This window comes from Mus caroli, chromosome 18 (genome assembly GCF_900094665.2).
Source record: "Mus caroli chromosome 18, CAROLI_EIJ_v1.1, whole genome shotgun sequence".
NCBI classification, from domain to species: domain Eukaryota; kingdom Metazoa; phylum Chordata; class Mammalia; order Rodentia; family Muridae; genus Mus; species Mus caroli.
The window spans coordinates 31130455-31155259 of record NC_034587.1 but is presented as its reverse complement, the minus strand read 5'-3'; the positions used below and the strand labels follow the sequence as shown (position 1 = coordinate 31155259).

General features: G+C 43.2%; 1 protein-coding gene across 3 annotated transcripts in view; it reads left to right on the top strand.

Moving 5' to 3' along the window:
- The window catches only part of Epb41l4a (erythrocyte membrane protein band 4.1 like 4A), a 205767-nt gene that overhangs the window by 107990 nt on the left and 72972 nt on the right, over window positions 1-24805 (top strand). For 2 of the 3 annotated variants that reach the window (XM_021150638.2, XM_029472150.1), the window contains exons 4-10: window positions 3862-3913; window positions 8937-9015; window positions 14921-15018; window positions 16169-16289; window positions 18172-18259; window positions 20402-20490; window positions 21024-21087. In XM_021150638.2, coding sequence (XP_021006297.1) covers window positions 3862-3913; window positions 8937-9015; window positions 14921-15018; window positions 16169-16289; window positions 18172-18259; window positions 20402-20490; window positions 21024-21087 — 591 coding nt within the window. The remainder of the gene's footprint in view (window positions 1-3861; window positions 3914-8936; window positions 9016-14920; window positions 15019-16168; window positions 16290-18171; window positions 18260-20401; window positions 20491-21023; window positions 21088-24805) is intronic. The other variant, XM_021150640.2, reaches the window with a different exon arrangement.

Below are 24805 nucleotides of genomic sequence, written 5' to 3'. Positions count from 1 at the left end.
CCCCAGGGTGTGTGGTGGAGTTAAGGAGACCTGGAGTTCATTGGCCAACTAGCCTAGCCAAGTTAATGACCTGCAGGCTCAGTGAAAGACACTGTAAAAAAAAAAAAAAAAAAAAAAGGCAGAACAAAAAATTGTGAGGAGTTGGGAAGGAAGGTAAGCCAAATACATAGTGTGCATGTATTAAATTCCCAATTACTAAAAATATATAAAAATGAGGAGAAATAATTGAGGACATCTGATACGGACCTTTAGCCTCCACATGTGTCCACACAAACACACAGGTACACTCCATACACACAGACACATGGGCAGTTGAGGTGGCTGATATATATTTCATAACACACAGGCATTTGAGACAATTGATATGTATTTTATAACAATGACAACTACAACATATATACATACAGGGTGTTGGGGCTGATTGACATGTGTTTTATAACGAGAGAGAGAGAGAGAGAGAAGCAATCTCAACATAAAATACAACTGACACATATTTTATAGCAATGTAAGGTTCTTTTCCCTATACATAAATCTTGAGGATTTTTTAATAAAATCAGTGTTCAGTGTTTTTCTCTTAGTAAAGTCTTTTTGCATTTCTCTTGGAGTTTTCTTAGCATCTAATTTTAATATCACATATACATGAGTTTATGTACATTTTCTCACGCTCTAGATTGCACTCCTGTGTCTGTGTGTCACTAGTGAGGCTTTAAGTACCTTGCGGTTAGAGGCAGGCCCATCTTACTTCCCTGGACGGTGCCTGGTGTAATGTATAAAGGGTGCGAATAGAGAGTGTTCTGTGCATGTTATGTAGTGTAAAGCCTACCTCCAGACCCTTAAGATTGGTGTGGTGCCTCCAGTAGCAAGTTTCTGTATCCTTTTTCCTCTGGGGTATGAGCAGCAGCCTGGTATGTTCAGTGTGACCAGGCATGCACCGTGTTTGATTGCTTGTTGATAACTAGTGGTGACAAGTGCCGTCAGACTGTGTGGCTGCAGTTGTTCCAAGGTCATATCTTTCCCTCGGTTGAACATAAGTGGATTTTGCATCTGAGGATGCTGGCTTGTGAAGCCTGGTAGACTGTGTTTATTATTTACTTTCTTGAGCATTTATCATTGTCTGACCTCAGTCACCTCTGCCTCCCATTTGGATAAAATGAGATTTGTGCCTGGCAAGTTCTGGATGGATGCTTAGCATATCAGATGTGCAGGGAGTTGATTGAATGGCCTTTGATTGAGTCTTGCTTTGCTTTGCTTTGTGCAGAATTATAATTTCTATCTCATCTCAGGACTTCATTGTGCTTTTTTACATAAAAATTTAATCATTTTCATGGATAGAGGTTAAATTGTACAGATTATCATTAAAGTGCTTTGTTTGATACGCCAAGAGCTCCTTCCTATCCCGTTGAGATAAAAGCTTCCTTTCTGGGTTCTTTTCATGGCCTTTCCAGTGTTGAAAAACAGAAACAGTTTTTCTGTTTTTCTGGCATCAGAAAAAAAAAAAGAAAATAACACAGTATACACACACATCATGGTATACCATCAATATAGACCACTTTTATGTTCTTGCCTACCAGCCAAAAATGAACGTCAGAATGCAGTTTGTTACCCCAAATGCCTTGAGCTGAAGAGCCTATAAAATTTGATACTTTGTAATCATTTTAGAAGATAAAGTTTAGAAGTATTGCTCTCATTGGGTCCTTCCTGGTTTTAGTCTCTCTTCTCATCCCCCTTTTCCTCCTTTGGCATTCTCTGTGTCTGTGTGTCCATGAGCTCATGTGTGTGTGTGTCCGTGTGTGTGTGTCCGTGTCCCCGTGTGTGTGTGTGTGTGTGTGATGCAATGGCTAAAATTAAAATCCAGTATTTGGAGTGCTTTGACCTCTGGCAAAGATGAGGAGAACTTCTAAGAACCTGGACCTATCTGCCTCCAGTTCTTTCTCTTATGGGCTTTCATGGATGGGTGGGTCACCAGCTGTCAGTGACATCTTCAACCCAGCTTGGTGACACCTAGAAAGAAGAGAGCCACTGACCCTCAGAACTCTGAGATAATAAATGGATGCTGTTTTAGGTCTCACTTTTTTTTTTTGGTGACAATTTGTTATGTAGCAATAGAAGCCCAAGCAACTGTTGTGTTTCTTTAGTTTTCCTTTTGAAAAAAAAGGCATACTTACATTCTTAAAAATTATTTATTAACCCCCATGTGTGCACTTGCAAGCATGAGTGTGATATTGTGTGTGAGGACGGTCATGTTGCAATGTATCAAACTTAGCCTTGCCCAGCGACTGCTGTTCCCCTTTGAGCCACCTCCTCAGCCAAGGGAAAGAAATAGACGATCCACTGTACGTTTCCATCTCGTGGGAAGGATGCGCAGCTTTAGATACAGAGGAGAATGAGTCTGGTTTATGTCCCAGCACAGCAATAGTGGGCTCATTTTGCTATACACCATGAGCCAGAATTTCCCGGTGAACCAGTTTCAGCACCAAGACAGCCTCTTCCATCATTGTTGCCTCCCCAGAACATCCCCTAATTCAGAAACACCTCTTCTGCTTTAAAGGTGACTCTAGGCTTGGCTGCGCGTCTGCAAGGCCAGATAGGGAACACTGTTTTAAGTTGGTGCACTTGAGTCTATTGGTTACTTTGTAACATCTTTGTAATGTAACAGCTCACTGCCTAGAGAGACAATGGCAAATGGTGTAGATGCATTGAGTATGGTGTGGCAGTGATGTGATTAACTGGGGCACTTGGTATGAAAGCTTATCATATATAATGTGAAGTAGAAGGTCAGAGGATTGAATAACATATCAGAACCACTGTTTATAATAACGGTTCACCCAAGGCAAGGGGAGGAAACACTGGTAGGTTCTCTGAGAATTTTCTTATAGTGTGTGTGTGTGTGTGTGTGTGTGTGTGTGTGTTTGGTCCTCCATTTTGTCTAGGGTAACTGATAGAGAGGATTCACTTCTTTACCCCCCATGTGCCTTCCGTGGAACCTTTCTGCCTTTTGGGGGGCTTCTGTGGTTTCTCCTTTCTCCTCTTGCAGATGGAGAGCTGAGGCTTGCTTCTGTTGGAGATTTTTGTTTCACAGGAGAAAAGGAAAGACCTTCTGCAGAGCCAAGAATTCTTCTATTCTGGTCGCAATCCTATTCATTAAAGATTAATTTGAATTAATAAGCTAATACCTTAGATGGGCTAAAGCCAGTTCCCCAGAGTGAGCTGCGCATCTTAATAACAATCGTGTATTGCATAGCTGAGGGTTAGCCAGCAGCTGAAGACTTTATGTGAGTTACTCTGTTTACCCCCCCTCCCCCAGTAGGAATGCTGGGGGGATATTCAGAGCCTTTCAGTTCTTTGTCTCCTATTGCATGATAATGGCAGGAAGATCCAGGAAGAAACCCCTGGGATTCTGCTCCAGGGTTCAGGTCCTCAGCTGAGCTTGGATCCTAAATGACAATCTGAGTTAAATTGATTGCTTTCTTCCTAATACCTAGTAGCAACTGTTACAGGGCATGGAGCAGCTAATGAAGAGGTAGCCACTGCCTTCCAAGTGATACAGCTCATTCCTAAATGTCTGGCTGTTACCCACCTGACAGTGACTGCAGTGCAGCTAAGAAGCATTCCCTGGCCTGTCTCTCCAGGTCCCCCGCCCCCCCCCCCCCCCCCCACGGCAGCAACTGCTTTCCTCTCTCTTTGACATTCTAGCCACAGAGCACTCCTTAGCGTGTTTGTGGCTATGACACAGTGCATGGTGAAGTGTTTATGTGCCAACAACTATTGAGAATACCATTTGAGTAATACTTGAGAAATGTTCTTGATGCAAAGGCTGGCGAAAAGCATCTAACCGTTACGATTTCCCTCTCTGTCTCGTAGTATTGGCTGGATCCCGCAAAAACTCTTGCAGAACACAAGGAGCTGGTCAACAGTAGGTATTTGATTTTAATTTTGCGAGTGGGTGGCGTGGGCATGGTGACATGTCTGTGATTAGTGCTGGTGAGGGGACAGCAGGGACCAGAGAGCAGCACTGGGCTGTGTGGTGTGAGGTTCTCTCCAGACTGGGGTGGGCTTAATTGAATCAGATACTCAGCCAGTCTCATTGCTGTAGAGAAGAAGTCCTCGAGATGCAACCTCTCTTGGTTTTTATCTGTGACTTTCTGTATGTTTGTCTTTAAAACCTGTCCTTTAAAAGGGAGAAAGGCAGAGAGGAAAGCGTTTGTTCCTGGGTTGTGGAGTGTTTACCTATAAAGTTTCTGTGACTTCCAGACAAATAGTTCCTTCTCAGGAGTTACCTTTTGGAATGATCAATACGAATTAATTGGGGAAGTTGTCGTAATTAAGTACATATTCTTTAATCTTAATACCCATACCCAAGGTTTTATTCATAAACACATGCACAAACTTAAGTATGCAAAAGAATAATCCTTTAACAAAAAATTTTTTTTTGTGGTAAAATTAGGGAAATTAACAATTTGAAACATTTCATGTGTAATTCACCAACATTACATAATTCACATTGTTGTAGCTGCTATCATCCCCATCATTTTCCTTATCCCAGACAGAACTCTATGGCTAACCAACCGTTGTGTTTACATTGTGACTGACTGCCAATCAGAACCTGGTGGGCCCCTCGGCCTTTGTGGCCTTTGTCTCCTTAGCCTGTGGGCCCTTTGTCTGTGGTGATGTCAGTCATGTGAACTTCCATGGATCCCAGCAAAGGAATGTGGCCACACCTCAGGAAGGAACTAAAAACCTGGAACTGCAGGACCCTCAGGAGCAAGAACAGATTCTCTGAACAGCAGCATCATTGTTACATTCCTGGCTATCTACCTCTCTGGTGGAAATCCACGATATTTACAAATTATAGCTCTGGCCCATTTGAAGCAATTATAAACCATAATTATCAGAAACTTAGAAAAATTTCAGGAGTAGTTATGTTAAAATAAATCTGTAGGTTTCTCATCTAAGGAAAAACTGAGGTAATAAAATAAATGTAAACATCTTAATGGTGGTTCATGCCTGGGACTATAGAGGCGGAGGCATGGGGGTTGCCACAAATTGTGGCCAGCTTGTGCTTCATAGTGGTTCCAGGTCAGCTTGGGCTACATAGTAAGTTCTTGTTTCAAAAAGAAGCAGGCAGACATGGGTGGTGGTGGTGGGGGGGTAAGTTGGGGAGGGGTGTGGGGGTTGTTAGAGAGATGTCTCAGTGATTAGAGCACTGGCTGCTCTTCCAGAGCACCTAAGTTTGATTCCCAGTACCTACATGATAGCTCATAACCTGTTCCACGCCAGTTCCATCGGATCCAAGGTTGTCTTCTAGGGCTGTAGATTTCTCTCCCAAGTGCTTCAGATGAGTTTGCTCCAAAGGTCTATTTTCCTAGACAGGGCACACACAGTACCAAATATGAGGCATGGGTAGACCTGATGCTCACCCCTGTGGTTTCAGGCAGCTGTTTCACTCGGCCGAGCCTCACCTGTTTGTGGTAGTTTCCAGGCCAGGGCTGAGAATGAAATATTCATGAACTTCTGTTGTTTGAGACAGGCTCTCACTGTGTATCCCTGGCTGACTTGGAACTCACTGTGTACCAGACTGGTCTTGAACTCGCAGAGATCCACCCATCTCTGCCTCATGAGTGCTGATCTTAAAGGCCTGTGCCGACACTGGGCAGTACGAAGTGTCACAAACCCCTCCGTATGCCAGTGGAAAAGGCCAAAGCCCTGAAAGAAAATTAACTCGAACTGAGGGTTTTTCATTGTGCATTTTTCAAGTTTCTGCTTAGCTGCTCATGACTGGACACAGATGAGATGTCTGTGCCGGGTGAATAGGGTCATCTGTCATGTTCCACAGAATGAAAGTAGCTCTGGAGTCTATAGAATGTCTCTTCTCTTTATCCACCTCTCAGTGGCATGCGAGCCTCCCTGCCCCCCTGGGCGCCAAGACCAGCCGCCTGGCCTGCGGGCACAGGCACACCCATCTGCTCAGCCTGACTGACACAGACCATCAGCCATCCCTGGACTTCCTGGCTCTTCTAAATATTTAATAGTCTCACCTTCCTCATGTCTGTGTTCAGGGGGAGTAGCGTATTTGTGAGGAATACAAGCAGGGATTGCATATACATAAAAACCGGATATACTGGAATACTGATAGGAAATTAGACTAAAAGTCTTACAATGTAAATTTTTAAAGAAAGCATTAAGTGTGACAAGTAACTCATGAAGGAAGGCAGAGATGAAGGGGGGGATGGGCCTGCTCTTAAAGTCCTGTGTATTCAGTTAGTATAGCTTTGAAAGAGAGTACAAAACACGTGTGAACATGTGATAATAGCCAATAGTATGGTTCGTGTATTATAAATTAGTTTTATCTTTATTGCTTGTTCTACTTTTTCCCACATAGCTTGTAAGTTATGACTTCATTTATTTAACTAAAAATGAAAAGAGACTAGCATTTCTTTGGATCTCTTATGTGCTTTCACTAGGCACGTGGCTCCTGCTTTCTGTGTGTGGGGCAGAGCCTTTGTTTAAACAATCCGTTGCAACACTGACTAACAATCCACTGGAACACCACGTCATAGAAAGTTCTTTCTGAAACAGAGGGTGTGTCGGTTGGGTGGTGGAGGCAGGAGGATTAGGACTTCACAGCAGCCTCAGCTGCAGGGGAGGGCTAAGGCCAGCAAGAGCTGCAACGGGACCCTGTCTTAAACCAACACCCAAACCAAAGTGTATTAGGGCTATTAATAAAAGCTTGAAAGTGCTTAGCTTGGAAAACAGTGCAGACCACATTCATTCACTCTGAGTAAGAAATATTTCTAGGAACAATGTACTACACTATAAGTCCCAGTACCCAAGGGACCCTCCTTATTTAAAAACAAACAAACTAACAAACAAACAAACAAACAAACAAAAAACAGTGTGTTTATTTATATTTACCTATGAAGGTGCAATTTCAGGCTTTGATTTGAATTTTAAAATTTGTTTTTGTTGTCTTCTGTGTGTGGTAAATAAATGAGAAAAATCTTTTTGCATATGTGAGACTATGTTTTTTGATTTAGAGTAGTTTGAGGGACTGGAGAGATGGCTCAGTGATTAATGGCACTGGCTGCTCTGAAAGAGGACCTGGGTTTTATTCCTGACACCCATACGGCAGTTCCCAAAGATCTATACTCAGTTGCAGGGATCTGACTCCTTCTGACCTCTGAGGTAACAGACACACACTCGGTGTGCATATCTATATGCAGACAAACACTCAAACACTTAAAATGAATCTAAACACAAAATTAAAATAGTTTAAGAATGCACCAGATAGCCAGGCAGTGGTGGCACACGCCTTTAATCCCAGCACTCGGGAGGCAGAGGCAGGCGGATTTCTGAGTTCGAGGCCAGCCTGGTCTACAGAGTGAGCTCCAGGACAGCCAGGGCTACACAGAGAAACTCTGTCTCAAAACAAAAACAAAAACAAACAAACAAAAGAACACACCAGATATTGTGCTGCCTCATATCCTCTCTGATCGTTATTTTGCTTAAGAAATAGACATGATCTAGAAAGTTCTAGCTAACTGAGTATTACTACTTCCTCTTCCAGCCATTGCCACAGTTAGGTCTTTCCTGTGTGTTTTTCCTGGAAAAACAACATATATTAGCTTTTTTTCCCCCTATGAGATGCCAGGGTTTTGTGCTCAGGACTGTTGACTGGCCGCCCTCCCCACACCAGTATATATGGATGGATCTCTGCCCTCTGTCGGTTTGAGTGTGCGGGGGCTGGTTCCTTGTCCTCTGCCTGTGGCTCGCTGACGTGGTCCCCTCTGCTACTCTGCACTCAGAAAAACTTTGGTTTTTATAGTTGAAGTGATAAGCAGATGGCTTTAAAAAAATAATTTGTCGGTATGCTCTCTTTTTTTTTGATTATGAAAGAATCTTTCCTTCCTCCTCCCTCCCTCCCTTCATGAGCGACTCAAAATATAAGTTAATAAAAATTGTGTATAGACTGTCCGAGCAGCTGTCGTAACCAGCGGCAGTGTGGTGTGTTTGACCGTAAGTGCTTTCTGTGTTTATGTGTGGGCATGCACTTGCTTTCAGTAGTCCCGAGCCATATCTTACCTTTCCTACTTTGTGTAAATGTAATTATGGGTGTGTGTGTGTGTGTGTGTGTGTGTGTGTGTGTGTGTGTGTGTGACTATATGCAGAGACTAGAAGAGGGTGCTTTATTCCCTTGAGATGTGGTCCTTTATGGGACCAGGAGCTGGATTGGCAGTCAGAACCCCCCCCCCCCCAGAACCTCCTGTCTTGGCCCCACACAGTGCTGAGGCTGCAGGCACAGTTGCAGCTGTATCCAGCTGTTTACACTGATGTTGGAATCTGAACTCAGATCCTCTTGTTTATGTAGCAATCACTCTTACCCACTGAGCCATGTCCCTAGCTTCTAAGTTTGTTTTTCTCCCCAATTTAAAATCATCTATAGTTTTTAAAAGTATATGTGAGCTAGGCATGGTGGTACATAAAGGTAGCTTAATCCCAGCAATGGGGGCACAGGGGATGGTGGATCTCTGTAAGTTCAAGGCCAGCCTGGTCTACATAGCAGGTTTCAGTCAGGCTAGCCAGAACTACATAGAGATGCTGACTCAAACACACACACACACACACACACACACACACACACACACACACACACACAGAGGGGAGGGGAGAGAGAGAGAGAGAGAGAGAGAGAGAGAGAGACAGTGTATAGATAGTATACTAGTATACCTAGAGGTAAATTGTAATACTAATATTATTTAATATGAGAGTGTAAAGCTTAAAATGCAATTTGTATGTAAATGAACTGTCAACTGCATGAAATAGATGGTTTTCATATTTAATGCACTCTCCATGTGTGAATATAATTAATTGTTACATATTACAATGCAATTTTGATTATAATATGAAGTATAATTAGTTTTTACTTTTTTTTTTTAAAGCTGGACCTCCATATACTTTGTATTTTGGTATTAAATTCTATGCTGAAGATCCATGTAAACTCAAAGAAGAAATAACCAGGTATAGTATTGACTTTATCTTTGAATAATGTGCCGTATGAAAGGCTGTATTAAAAGTGGATTAAAGGTATTAAAAGTGAAACACTTGCATGTGTGTTGAGCCATGTCTTGCAATTTGTCTGCTGTGAGGATTAAATTTTAGCCTTGCACTAGGTAGCTCAGGGTCCATGATAGATATGTTTGGAAAATGACAGGAACCTGGGTGACATGATGATAGATTTTGCATCTCTGTGACGGGATATTTTCTGTCATTGTTCCGCCTTCAGTCTTTGTGTTTGTGGAAGAACAGTCATTTGAACTGCAAACAGAGGGCGTTTTGATGCTAGTTTTGTGTTTATAAATATACATTAAGAAAGTCAGTTATTTTTCTTTAATTAGTTGTAGAGGAAATATCAGCTGTTTAAATATTTCATTTATCTCTGCAGGAAATGAAGAGATAATCACTTTCAGTATTAACAGGGGAAATAAAAGATCAGTATTATAATGTATTATTTTCTCTTTATTACCAAAAAAAATATTTCAGTAAAGACAGATTTTTCTCATTGGCATTGGTTGGATAGATCACAGTCCACAGAAAGTGCCTTAGCAGAGAAGGCTATCGGGTCCCTGAAAAACGCACTTGACCAGTGAACTAGCCGTGAAGCCAAAGCATCTGCCAGAAGTCAGTGGTTAATTTTCCAGTGAACTTTATTATGGACTGAAGTCAAGCTTCATACATTATGACAAAAACTAGAAATCAGATCAACAAAGGCAACCTGTGTGTTTCTCCCACTCTCTATCCCATCCTTTTATAAGTGCATCTGCATATATGTGGGGTTGTGCACAGGCAGAGGGTCAGAGGTCAGGTATTTTTTGTTATCATTCTTCTTCACTTTTTGCGACAAGGTCTTTTTTGAACCTGAAGCCAATTTATTTGGCTGGAGTGTCTGGGTATCAAACCCCAGGGAAATGCTTGCCTTGTGAGCCAGGATGGGTCTGTAGACGTGCACCACTGTGCCTGGCTTGTGATGTGGGTGCTAGGGGTGGGTCTGTAGATGTGCACCACCGTGCCTGGCTTGTGATGTGGGTGCCAGGGATCCAAACTCATGGCCTCTTGCTTGCTCAGCAGGCCGTGCTCTCAGCTCCTTTTGCATTCTCGTGCTTTTCTGCTCAGTCTTTCTTTCATCTTTATTTTGGACTCACTGTTGGGCTTTCCCATTCTCCTCTGATCTGCCACACGTAAGCCTCGTCTCCAGAACCACGTGATGTCGGTCCCCACGGCACCTGCTTCTGAGCACTCTGAAAAGCCAGTGCCTGTGTGGGCTCTCTAGCACACACTTGTTCTGAGAGGAGAGGTATTTATATTAGAGCTTTGCAGGGGCGGGGGTGGGGGTGAGAGTGGGTTTGGGGGAGGGAGCAGGGCAGAAACCAAGTCCAAGAGGTGTAAAAATGTGTTCATCCCTGTAACTCATTATAGAATGGCAAAGGGACATTTTGTTTAAAAGTAGTGAACGTCCATCATTTTGATGGATTCTGCCTCAGTATCTGTCTCAAAGACTTTTGTAAGCTTTGTATAGGGTGATGTGTGTGTTTGAGTGCTAAGTATTCCATCAGGGTGAAGTCTTAGTCATTCGCCCTGTGTTTGCCCTGACAGTACAGTGAAGTTGCACTTAAATAGAGTTAGCTTCCAAATATGTTTCTTTACCTGTGTTTAACATGTATGAAGAGGGAACAGAACATTTCCTTCACACTCATCTAATGTTGATGTCCCAGAGAACTTGAAGCACAGCCATTTTCCTGCCAGGTATCACACCCGATTGTTCAAGAACCAGATGACATGATTAGCTTATAGGTGGTATAAACATAGGCAAGCTAAGTTCACATTTAATAGGTGATCGCCAGAGGGTGATGCTGTTGACCTGCATGAGGACGTTGTTGTGGGAAAGTGAACAGATTACTTAGGATAACTGTGTGTGTGTGTGTGTGAGTGTGTGAGTGTGTGTGTGTTGTGTGAATGTGTGTGTGTGAGTGTGTGAGTGTGTGTGTGTTGTGTGAATGTGTGTGTGTGTGTGAGTGTGTTGTGTGAATGTGTGTGTGTATGTGTGTGTGTGTGTGAGTGTGTGTGTGTGTGTGTGTGGTGCATAGGTGGTATGGCATGTGTGTGGAGGTAAGTCTTCTTTCTTTCTTTTTTAATAAGATTTATTTATTTTATGTATGTGAGCACACTGGCATTCTCTTCAGACACACCAGAAGAGGGCATCCGATCCCATTACGGATGGTTGTGAGCCACCATGTGGTTGCTGGGAATTGAACTCAGGACCTCTACAAGAGCAGTCAGTGCTCTACACCTCTGAGCCATCTCTACAGCCCTGTTCTTTCTTATTCTGAAGCAGGGTATCTCTTGTTTTGGCTCCTATGCTGAACATTCCTGGCTGGTCCAGCCCAGGAACTTCCATCATTTGTCCTGTCTCTGGCTTCCATCCTGTGGTGGGAATGCTGAGATTGCCGTCGCCTGCTCCCACACCATCAGGTTCCAGCAAGTGTTCTGGTCAGTTCTGACAAGCATTCTGGTCAGCAAGCGTTTTCTACACACAGAGCTCTTTCCCAGGCTGAAAGCGAAAACTGAAACTCAAAAGCAAAATTCTCTAATATTCAATTAAAGGAAAGCCATTTTGTGGCTAGTATTTCCAAACGAAGTTTCAGTGTTTCCAAGTTTAAGTTCAGCTAGGCAACTTAACACTTGGGAAGCTGAGGCAGAAGGATTTCTCTGAGTTCAAGGCCACAAAGCAAGCAAACAAACAAATAAAAAAATCCCAAGTAGAATGCTTATCTTGATTCTGTTCTTTGGAACGTTGGCCCAGCCTACTCTGTAGTGGTTTTTGAGTTTTTCATAATTTTATATGAAATATAAGATAATGGAAACTTTTTTGTGTATAGTCTTCCATCTGATCAGTTGTGTAATTTTGAGAAAATTGTGTAATCTTTTATTTATTTTTTAAAAATCCCAGTTTTCTGACAACATAGCAGAATTACAGGGTTTCCATGTAAATAGATTTTTAAAACTCATAATATTTTGTATATCTTGCTTGGACCTCTCTTGCCATTCAACCAGTTCTCTTCTGCTAAGTGGAGTTTTATATTTGTACAGAAAGATGACTGGAATAATGTAGTTACTTAGCGTACACATAGTACGGACTCCAGTGCAAACGATGTAAATGTTCAGTAAATCTGTAGGGCAGCTGACAGGGGCTCGTGATAGCTTGTAGTGTTTTATTTGTTGCTTCGCGAAATAGAAAAAGATCAATGTGGAGCCCTGAGATAGGTCTTCTAGGTTTACCTGTTATTAATCAGAGCTGTGTAGGCAGGTGAGTGCATTTCGCTACGCATCATCTGACTACAGTCTCGTAGCATGCATGTCTAGGGTTGGTGTGTTAAGACTGGATACCCCCACTTGCTCACTCTTCATTTATTAGCTGTGTGGAGTGTCATGCTCTCTGACTGTCTGAAGAAAAGACGATCTGGTTTCTATCACTTGAAGGAAACATTTTTGTACTTTTAACTGGGTAATGAGTTTTGTTTGAACTTAAAATAAAAACCAAGGAGGTCATTTTAGTTTCTAAAGTCTTTGATAGGATTTAGTATTAAACTCACCTGTTTTCATTACCTGGCCCTTGTTCTCTGGCAAGAGAGTTGGCCCAAGAAGTAAGAGTGTACCTTACCCTCGACCTGCGCAACATGAGCTGAACCTGAGGGTAAGGGATTTTTTTTTTGGTAGGGTATTTAAAAAAATTGTCTTTGCTCTAAAGGTGCTCACATCTTTGAAAGGATGGGAAGTGCGATACATGGGACAGCAGACCAGATTTAAACATGCAAAGGCTGGAAGTGGGATACACGGGATGGCAGACCAGGCTAAACATGCAAGGGTTCTGGATCGGGGTGGAGAGGAATATGTTACAGCCATACTGCCAAATATTTGTGATTGAATGTGGCTGTCAAGCATGGTTTTCCTGAGTCCCTAGGTCTCTCACATGGCACCTGAGAGCAGTGTATCAGCTCCTGAAGCAGCCAGTGAGGAGGTTTTGCCTCAAACCTGCACCCACACTCCAACTTGGTATCAATTGGGAATGGCCAGTGTGGCCTTTACCATTTAGATTTCCCCATAGGCTTTAGCTGTAAGCAGTAAAGGTATTTATCACAGAGGATTTCTAGACTCCATTTATTTTTCTTGTCTTTGCCTCTCCCGGTGACATTGAACCATACAGAGGAAGGGAGGTCACAGGGCAGCCTGAAGGATGCGGGCATGTGAGGGCACGTTAGTGACAGCAACTGGATACAGTGTGCTGGTTTGTGGGGTGCACGTGTGGATGTGTGTGTGCATGTGCACCTGCGCGCGCGCGCGCGCGCGCGTGTGTGTGTATGTGTGTGTGTGTGTGTGTGTGTGTGTATGCATCTGTGGGTCCATGTGTGTATGTGTGTGGATGAATGTGTTGCCTCTGTGGATATGTGAGTGTGTGTGTGTGTGTGTATGCATGTGTATATATGTATAGATGCACGTGTGTATGTATGTGTGTATGTGTGTGTCTATGGATGTGTTGGTACCTCTGTGAGTATGTGAGTGGGTGTGAGTGTGGATGCATGTGTGTGGATCCATGTGTATGTATGTATAGATGCACGTGTGTATGCATGTTTGTGTATGCATGTGTTTATGTGTATGGATGCAAGTGTGGATGCATGTGTGGATCCATGTGTATGTATGTATAGAAGCATTTGTGTATGCATGTTTGTGTATACATGTGTTTATGTGTGTGGATGCATGCATGTGTGGATGCATGTGTGTGTGTGTGTGTGTGTGTGTGTGTGTGTGTGTGTGTGTAGGCCACAGGTCTCTGTAGGTGTCACTCCTCAGGCACTGTCCACCTTGAATCTTGAGACAAGTGTTCTCATTGGCCTCAGATCACCAATTAGCCTAGCTTTGCCAGGGAACTCCGTAAATTTACCCATATCTGCCTCCTGCAAGCTGGGATTATAGGCACACTACCATATCTGCCTTTAAAAAGCAGGTTCTTGGAACCAAACTCTGGTTCCTCTGCTTGTACAGTGGACACTTTATCAACAGAGCCATCCTCCAGCCCACATGTGGTCTCCTGACTGGGAGGGTTCTAGAATCCAAGTCTTTGGGCTCTAGTTCTGTTTCAGCTGCTTAGCCAGCAGTTCTGAGATCTTGGGCCAGTTACATCATCTGCAGAATGAAGATCACAGCGCTGACCTCATTTTCCTAGGTGATTGTATGTAAAAGCCACAGAAGGTGTAACAGTTTTTAACAGTGCTGAAAACACTTCTTGGAACCATGATTATAAAAGAAGGTAATATGGAATGAGCCAAGCAGAAACAATGAGCCAAGTCTTAATACGTGGGAAGATAGATGGAGATACACTACAGTGTTGATTTTGGCTGGGATACATGCTTTGGGGCCTTGTAGATGACACATAAAATCCAGGTAGGATCCTTGTAATTTCTTCCTCTTGAGAACAGCATTTGTTGACATACTCACAGCGGTGATACTGACGGTGGTGACTCGACATTTAACCTTCGCACTGACCCCATGAATTGGTACTGTCCGTTCCCCATCCTGAGAGGCTGCTGGCCTTTAGAGAAGCTAAGTAGCAGTGAAAAGCTACAGACGCAGTGAGCAGCAGAACCACTGTGCAGGCCAGAAGGTTTGCCTGGAGAGTTCAGTCACCCAGTGTGGCCATGTGAAGTGTGAAGTGGGTTGGCTTGTTCTCATCCCTCTTTGTTCGCAGAAGGCTGGGAGTGGCATACTCTTTTAAATTAAAGATGTTTGGTTTTCTCTTGCTGGTCAGGGCCTGAAGCTTCAAGTCTGAGCAGCACCAGAGATTGTTAATCTCCTTTCTCCATTTCTCTTTTAGATATCAGTTTTTCTTACAGGTGAAGCAAGATGCCCTTCAGGGCCGGCTGCCTTGCCCTGTCAATATTGCTGCTCAGATGGGGGCATATGCCATCCAGGGTAGGTTCCACACAGGTCCATTTGCTTCAGAAATGCTTAGGGGAAATATTTGAATTTTTATTTGTACGTAAGTTTTTTTTTTTTTTTGCAACTCTTCTTATTTAGACATTATTTTGGAAAATAAAATGAAACCAGTCAGAATTCAAATCTTAACCAGTATCCTTTCCAAAGATGTAAGAGTGGAGCTGGCTACATTTTTCCTTAAAGGGGTTGTATATGATTCTAGCTTCAGGATTAACCCTGATTCCTAAGAAAGCCAAAACCTCTTTCGATTCTTCCCTTTGCCTGAGTTCTGTGACTCTGCATCCTGTGCCTATCCCAAAGACCACGCCGCCACTGTCAGCGCGGTGACAGCAAGCCCAGAGTGACACTATCTGAACTCTTAAGTACTTCACTTCCTGGGTCACCATGGTGGCTGTGTCAGGTGGCTCTGGGTTATTTGGTCCCTTTGAAAGCTCAGCCTGGGCATGTTTCAAATGTGGTGTTGGAAAACCTAGATAAATAGCTTGGTCTTTGAGACATTAGTAGACTACACATTATATAGACTAGATGTCCCCGGCAGAATGTCAACTAGATAAGCTGGGTTGGAACTTAGAAGGTAGATTATTAAAGGAAGAGGTTAATCCTAACTTTCTGGGTTGCTTTGTTTCTCTGTGTTGATGGTTATCAGACAGACCCAGTCTGTCACCTGCAGCGTGGTTGTTTTGAATGCTATGTTCACCTTCTCGGTTTCATTGTTTGAGAAGGTACATGGATCATCTCCAGTGTTACCAGAATACATAACCTCGAACTCAAAACGTGCACGTTCATTGTAGTTCATAAATACTGATAAGAAGAATTGAAATAAAATGATGATAGTCTGTGGGAATGCAAAACCACTTTATTTTTTAAATCCTAATTTATTTATATTATTTTTACTTTATTATTATTACTTCTTTGCTGAAGTTTTTTTCCTTTGTCATGTTTTAGTAAAGCTATTTAGTAGTTATCTTAACTGTATTATTTTATTGATAAAAGCATTTGAAGAAAAATGTTTAAACATGATAGAAAAATTCCATCCCTGTATTTTTAGAACCACGTCCTACAAATACTGTTACCTGTGAGAGTTAAGGGGAAAACTCTATGAATAAAATGACATTTTGTTTTCCAGCTGAACTGGGAGACCACGACCCATACAAGCACACTGCGGGGTATGTGTCGGAGTACCGGTTTGTTCCTGATCAGAAGGAAGAGCTGGAAGAAGCCATAGAAAGGATTCATAAAACTCTAATGTAGGCGAATTACGTGTTGCATCAGCCTTCATCAGTGTCAGCCAAGACAGTTATAAATGTTCCCAGTGATAAACTCACCTGTGCCGTGAGCACTCGTTTGCTTCTTTTACAACAATAAATGCTCATTGAAAACCCCAGCTATCTAAGTAGTATAGAGGAGACAATAAGCCTGGTACCTAAAGTCGCCATAGTTTTGATAGATGACTCCTGACCTCTCCTCTCTGCATAATTCCCATAGAGAAAACTGATTTTGTATAGATTTAGGCATTGTGATTGTACATAAGCAGATGTTTTATAGGTTTTCTCATCACTAGGAACCTGAGAAATCTTACAATGTATAAACACTACTTGTGACTATATGAAAATAACTAAAGACACATGCCTTTGTGTATTTGAGATTTGCCCTGTAGTAAGTATACAAGTCTTTAGAATTAGAAGCAAAAATCCTATCTAGGCCATGGCCAGTGAGCCTGTGCACGAAGACACTAGTGTGTAGCTTCTGCAGGAGTTTTGCTAGCCCTGGTGCACCTTAGAGTTCACGTGCTCCCCTGGGAAGATTCTCAGCTAATTGCCCAGAGCACTGAAGTTATAATTTAATTATAGTTATTTTGGTTAAATCCTCTGTACTGATTAGCATCGCCTTTTTGCTTCTTGTGTAACATTCCCCTTCGAATATACTTGGTTTCAGATCTATTATAGTTAAGGAAAAAAATGTAGAATTAATCTGCTCAACAAAAATGTTTGCTGAATAGATCTGCCTCCGTGGTTAGCAGCAGAAGTCAATTGCGGAATAGCAATCAGAGGAACCGACTCTCCATCTTGGATTAGCATGCACTAGACCGCTCTCTTGCCTGGAAATAGAATCCTTCATTTTAGGGCTTTTGCTGAAGTGGATGCTAACAAGAGAGAGCTTGTTATACATTATAAAGGGCAGTGTGTTTGGCACAGTCTGCGAATACTAATTCTACTAGGAGTTTCAAAGTATAAGTGTATTTCGAAATTGTAGGGTTTTGGATAAAGGCCCTCGTACATGTTTTATGCACTTGTGTGGCCAGTTGTCCAGGAATAAATAAAGCATGCTCAAAGTTTGGCAGTTTTCATGTGACCAGTTTATGAAGAACATTCTTCCAGGCTATGCACGGTGCCTGAAGTCAGGGAATACATCAGAGAGCACATCTCAATTTGGGGACGGTCTTCACAGCTTTTATCTTTTGTTAACCACCTCCCCCTACACACACACTCACGCCTCCCCCCCCCCCCAGCCCCTATTCATCCATGGAGGGTCCTGGCAGATGCTCACCCTCATTAAGAGCAAATGGTGTTGTCTGGATATTACCACCAGTGAAGGCCTTAGGAAAATTTCTGTACTCAATTATGAAAACAACAAGCACTTTACAGTTTCTGTGCGCAGGAGCTGTTGGCGTGATCCCTGCTGGGTAGTGGGGCCTTCAGCTCCTTGCCTGGTGTGGTGCCAGCTCCAGTTGCTCCTGAGATGCAGCTGCTGCTGGTGCTGCTGGTGCTGCCGCGGCTGCCCCCCAGTAGTGCTTGGAGACATCTTCTTGCTCCTTGGGAAGTGGCTGCTTTTTAATTTGAATGCTTATATTCTCAATAATCTCTTTGGGAGCTTTTGAAACTGAGAAAAAAATTTTAATACACACTGAGAATTTGGGAATAGACTGTAACAAGCAGAAATAGGTCTGGTAAATGAAATTAACTTATAAATATTAGCTTGTCGTCACCCAGAGGGCCGAATTCTTCCTGAGGTACAAAGCCTTAGCCTTTGCATTAGTGTAGAGTGTTCCTTGTCTTACCAGTGAGTGTCCTCCTCTAGAAGTGGAGTGGCTCTCAGTAAAGTATGGCGTTGTGTTTATTCCGGGTGTAGGGGTCAGGCTCCTTCTGAAGCTGAGCTGAATTACTTGAGGACTGCCAAATCCCTGGAGATGTATGGTGTTGACCTCCATCCTGTCTATGTGAGTAACATTTAATTAACACAAAATATTTTAAGCGGATGACATTTTTGTTAAAAAGTCAGGGAAACTCCCTGAGGGAAGCTGCAGCCCTCCTGTCTAGCACGCCAATGATAGGGCCTCCTGTGCTTTCAAACGCCAAGCAGCTCTTATGCGGATTAAACCCTAATGAGTTTTGCATAAAAGTTGGTGATTATATTTCCATGTGTAGAAAACAATCAACCGGGCTTGCAAACACAGTCTGGATAACAGTTCCAAAGGGCTTAGCTAAATGTCAGGACAGTTTAAAAACCAGTCTGTAATTGACGACATTAGAAAATGGAAGGACTTTCTAAAAATAGATTTTTTTTTCTTTTTATGGCTGAAAAGAATAAGGTTTTTGCCAGGTAAAGTAGGTATTGGGCAGTGGTCCTGGTGCGGCAGTTGGCAGATGGAGTTGAGTGGATAGTGTTCTGTCAACAGGGGAGCTGTTGTGTGGCTAGTATTTGTCAGTTTTCTTTAGTAGCCAGGAAACCTGCCAGCTGTTGTCAGTGAGTGTCCATCAGATCCTTAACAAGTATCCCAGAGCCAGGTCCTACCCTCTCCAACTTTTCTCTTTCTTTGAGTATATCATTCGTATCTGCACCCCTGTGTTTATTCTGTAGCATGTCTTTAGCTCATTAGTATTTTCTAAAACCAGAAACCATGCTTATTATTAATTCAGACAGTCATTTGGGATCTTAGTCCAGTGTAGTCCAGACTGGCTCCAACTTTGCTTGTCTATACCTGTGGAGTGCTGGGATTCCAGGCACCTGCCATTGTTCCTGGTTCATCCTAACTTTTAGAGTTAGAAAGACCCTTGAGTATATATTCAGTGTGTCAGTGGAAGTTACAGACTTGGAGGAGGCAGAGGGTCTCTGGTATTAGACACCGCTCTTATTGGAGAATGAAATGCTGCCTGCTTAAGAGTACCTCTGAGGTCTGGGTAGCAGAGTTCTGAAATCTCAGGAAGGTAGTTCCAGGTCAAGGCAGGGCCATCTCACATTCGAGACCAGCCTGGAAAAGCAGCGAAGGAAGGAAGGACAGAAGGAAGGAAGGAAGGAAGGAAGGAAGGAAGGAAGGAAGGAAGGAACGACCGACAGAAGGAAGGAAGGAGTTTTTGAAACGCCATGAAGTAGTTGACTTCTCTCTTGCTGCCTATGTCCATCCTGGGAGGTTTTTGGGTGTTTAAAAAATACACCTCCTAGGAAATTTATAGAGGCTTTTGCACAGTGCTTGTGGATTCTGTAATGTTTATCTTGATTCATTACCAAGCTTTCCAGTTTGGGAGGGTGGTGCTGAGAAGTTACGGGAAATGACTCAGGTGTGTTAGGTCTTGCTTCCCTCCGAGGACGAATGACTTTCTAGAGATGGAGGTTGGATTTTTCTGGAACAGTTGTCTTCTGCTTGCAGGCTATTCAGCAGACAGCTCTGTGCATGTTCTTGGTGTCCGCTTGGCCTGTGGCTTTATCACTTCAGGGTCCTGTCTTATGATTTGAGATTTATCATTGCCTGGAAATGAAGGCTCTCTTGCCATTATGCTTCTCAAATTCTGAGCAGTCTCAGAGTTACTAGTGGAGGTAGGAAGGGCCCTGATAGACCTCAGGCCATGAAAGTCTCTGTCTGTAGGCAGCTGCCTAAAATTTCCCCTGGTAAAAGCCGGGCCTCAGCTTTATCCACATCAGAGAGTAGAACCAAGACAAGCCATTTACAAACCGTTGTTTGAAGCCCCTGTGTGCTTTTGACACTCTGCCTCCTTCACTGGATAGTCTGAGGTAACTGATTTGGTGGCTCGTCCTCATCTGAATTTTAAGCTGCACGGTTGATTCCACCACGGCTTAAGCACCAGCTCATAAGCAGCATCGGGCTGCCTGTCAGCAGGCGTTCCTTCTCATGGACTGAAGTCACAAGTGTAGATTTGATGCTAGGAAAAATACTCCTAAGGACTGAGGGGAAATAGCATCACATTAATGGTTTCTTGTTGATTTGTTATCTTTCAAAACAAATCCAGTGTTACTCCAACAAAATACATTTCTATGGCCATTTATAGTTTTTACCAAGAGCTCCTTTATGAACAAGCTAGTGGTTTTAGGAACGTATGCTTTATTTGTCTGTTTGCTTTTTCAGGGAGAAAATAAGTCCGAGTACTTCTTAGGCTTGACTCCATCGGGAGTTGTCGTCTATAAGAATAAAAAGCAAGTGGGGAAGTATTTCTGGTAGGTATGACTTGGGGACAGAGTCTGCGTTAGAGTGGGCGCTGTATCCATCGGGCTTTGGGGGCCTGGAACGTGTGCCTTTTCAGTAGTGAGTAGAAAAGTGGATGAAATTGATTGCAAAGTTAGGTATCTTCTCTGTAACTTTCAGCTGTTGTTCTGGGCTCTCTTGTCCATGGAACTATATAGTAGGATTCCCCACCCACCCTCCCGTGTGCTGCTGGACCACGTCTCCAGGACTAGCTGCTGTTTTAGCTCTAAGAGGGGGAGCGGAGGGATTGGGGAACTGTGGCCCTGGGTATGTCTGGAAGGTGGTGCCTCTAGGCCTGGGGAGTGCAAGCTTGCTTGTGTGTTAGTGGAGAAACTTAGAGAGAATGTCCAGAGTGGAGGACGTGCAGGGATGCTCTGCCGTGTCCTCCACAGTATAAAGGAGCCTGCACTTCTCAATCCGTTCCCGCTGGACGCCTCTATGGGTTTCTGAAAAGTGATGTGCCCTGAAAACCAGCAAGCACAACCCTGTCTGCTTTGTTTTTCAGGCCTCGGATTACAAAGGTGCACTTCAAGGAAACCCAGTTTGAGCTCAGAGTCTTGGGAAAAGACGTAAGTTTCTGTGGGCATCTAGCTGTACTGTGAGAGGAGAGGATCGCATCTGCTCAGTGGTCACTCAAGAGATACTCGGAGTGCAGCTACCATGCTTTCTTTAGCTGCAGCCTTGCGGAACGAGGTTAATTACGTCACCCACACATTTCTGCGGGGGGGGGGGGCGTGGGGGTCATTTCACTTTTCGCAGAACAAAGCAAACCTTTCCAGGCAGAGGATAGAATAGGGCAATCTGCGTTATGTCTGCAAGTTGCTTTTCAGTCCTGCCTGTGAAGGCGGGATTCGTGTAATCTGAACGGTGTAGGCTGCGTGGACCTGCAGAAGTGCGTCTTCATTTTGTTCTGAAATAAACGAAACAACCCAACCCATTGGGGACCAGTTTGGTCTTACCTGGTGAGCATGATGGCTAAACTGATGGAAATTCTGGATGCTTTCCAGGGAGACCAGAAGCCGAGGGGCGGGGCCTGTTGACCTCAGGCGCTGTGGCAGCCTTTGGGCAGCGGGTAAAACGGGTGGGTCTGCCTGTGTTTTCACACCTTCGTAGGTAGCTTGTAGAATCTGGTCCAAGGTGGCAAACAAGAGCATGAGGGATTCCATTTGATCTGTCTGTGAAGATAATGCTGCCCTCTTTGCTGTGGGTGCAACCCATGTCGGGTAAATGCGTGGAACGATGAAGAAGGAGGAGCCACTCCTCTGTCTCTTTGTATTGTGACTTCATGTAGAGTAAAACTGAGTATGGAATTGAACCAACTTCTTTTATGCTTCTCATAAATTCATTTTCAGACAGGATCTTGGTATGTTTTCTTGTCTCTTGTAGTGTAGCCCAGGTTAACCTTGAACTCATCATGGCAGTCCTCCCGCCTCAGCTTCCAAGTGCTGGGAAGACAGGTGTATGCTACCAGGGCAAGCTTTGAATTGACCTTGTTTTGGTGTTAGAGAGATTTTAGGAATAAACTGGTGCTTAAATGGCCACACATGGAGCTGTCTGCTCTGTGTAGTAGCCCCCAGGCTTGGGGACATGGTATATAGCAGAGCGACTCACATGTACAGACTCCACCTTAATATCTGCTAAGTGGCTAATGAACTGACTTTTTGAGGTGATCTACAAAGTTCAAAACTCTAATACTATCTGTTCTTCCTCGAGGGTAGTGTTTCTCAACCTTCCTAGGGCTGATGTGGCCTTTTAATGTGGTTTCTCATGCTATGGCTACTCCTAGCCATAAAACCATCTTTGTTTCTATTTCATAACTGTAATTTTGCTACTGTTGTGGATTGTAGTGTTTGTGTCTTCCGTTGGTCTTAGTCCATTCTTATAAAAGGTTCATTCTACCCCTAAAGGGGTCATGACCCACAGGTTGAAAACCTTGACTCTAGCACTCCTCCCTCACCCCTCCCCCCAAAAAAGATTTGGTTGATGGAATTAGAATTAGGTTTTGAGGTGAATTTGAACTTGTGAGGATGAGACATTACCAGATTTTCAGAAAGTGATGGTTCCCACGTCACATACAAATATACATTAATTGTCTAGTTTCTTGGGGGAGGGGTGCTTGGAAATTCATTTTGTTTTTAATGTCTAATTAGATGTGTCAGTCTTAAAAGATCCAGTAATATATGAGTAGATTAAGGTCGTTTGAGAAGTAGAGAAGTCAGTTAGTAGGACTTGGTAGTTTTCCCCCTCTCTTGTCGTGAGGTTCATAGGACTTAATGCAAAGAATTCCATCTACTAAAACAGGACAGTTAGGACTCCCGGGGAGGCGCTCCTGCTGCCCAGAGCATCCCTCCCTTTAGGCCTAAATTGTTTTTGTGAGTTCCTTTTTTCTTTTCTTATTTGTGAGCTATGTGTATGTTAACGCTGCAGCCCTTTAAGATTCCTTCTGTTGTCTCAGGAGAAGAAATTGCTAATGTCACCAGGGTCCTGAATTTTCAGTTTCATACGTGTCTTCATTACCAGCCAAAACTGAGGACAGCAAGGTTGATATCATTGGGTCTAACCCAGCGTCAGTCTCTGTAATAGTCTCCAGATAGCAGCTGGTTTCACTCCTTCAGCTTGTGTCCTTCCTAGCTCCAAGATGAGTTCATGTTGGGAGGGACTTGAGTCATTATCTTCCTGCATCCCTGTCATCCTGGGCCTTTGAAGCCTGCCGGGGTCAGGAGTCAGTGACTTTTATAGCTGCCAGTTACTACAGAATCTTTCCTCTTTGTAGCCCAGGCTGTGACCTTGAATTCTTTATTGCCTTCCTATTCCATCTGATGGGATTACAGGCACGCCTCATCCTAAATTTGTTATTAAATAGGCATATTAATTTAACCAAAACATTCTATTTCCTGAGTATTCTTGCTTACGGGGCTTTTTTCCCTTTCTCCGCGAGGGTTCCTCTCTGTGAGGCAGTGATTTGCATAATGGTAGAATTAAGTTGATTATTATGGAGGCCTAGCTGTAATCACAGATTGAATTAAAAAGCCCGTTAAAACCCATCACCTGGAACAGTAATCTCATTCAGCTTGAAAAATGGCTGAAATGCTTAGTCTGCTGGTTTTCTGGTCGGCTGGTCTGGTTAGAGACTTAACTCCGCGTGCTTAGTGCTTTGAGGCCAAGTTCAGAGGCTTTCAGGCATTATCTGCACTTCAAAGTGACTGTGGTTTAAACTGCACCTCACAGAAAATATAAACTCCAAATAAAGGCTTTGCATAATAATGGAAGGAGATACAGAAAATGCAATGTGAAGAAGGAAGTCAGTATTTCCTGTTACCCTAAAATTTAGAGGTGATGATTATTAACATTTTGGTATGATTGCTTATAATTTCTTTGCTCCATCGTGTGGATGTATTATGTGCTTATATGTGCATATATAGAAATATTTCCCCCCGCGTGATTATGTACATCTTTCTGTATTCTGTTGCCCAATCTGGCCTTGGAATTATGAGTCTTCTTGCCTCTGCCTCCAAAGTGCTGAAATTGTAGTCAAGGCAGCATGCTCAGTGTGTGAGTGCGTTTGTACTTTGTATTGTATCAGTAAGATTGCCCTTCTTGTTATATTCATATATATGTGCCTACTTGGAGTTTTGTAAATCCTATTTTTATGTGGTTCACTGTTTCTTACTGCTATTGCAAATGTGCACTTTCTTTCTTCTGTTACATTTTCTGACTGGTTTTGCTTTGTGATTTATTTATTTATTTATTTATTTATAAGGTTTATTTTATTTTATGTATGTGAGAACAGTGTTACTATCTTCTGACACACCAGAAGAGTGCATCGGATCCCATTACAGATGGTTGTGAGCCACCATGTGTTTGCTGGGAATTGAACTCAGGACCTATCCCATTACAGATGGTTGTGAGCCACCATGTGTTTGCTGGGAATTGAACTCACGACCTCTAGAAGAGCAGTCAGTGCTCTTAACCGCTGAGCCATCTCTCCAGCCCATGTGTTTTATTTTTAATGACATATTTGGGAACGGCTGTGTGTGGGTGTGTGCACATGAGAGTACAGATGACAACATTGGGTCTCCCTAGAGCTGGGATCACAGGAGGTGTGAGCTGCCTGACATGGGTACTTAGAACTGAACTCAAGGCAACAGTGTGCCATCTCACTAGCTTCCTCTGCCTTTTCTCTTCCTTTCTTTTTCTTTTCTCTTTCTTTCCTTTCCTTTCCTTTCCTTTCCTTTCCTTTCCTTTCCTTTCCTTTCCTTTCCTCTCCTCTCCTCTCCTCTCCTCTCC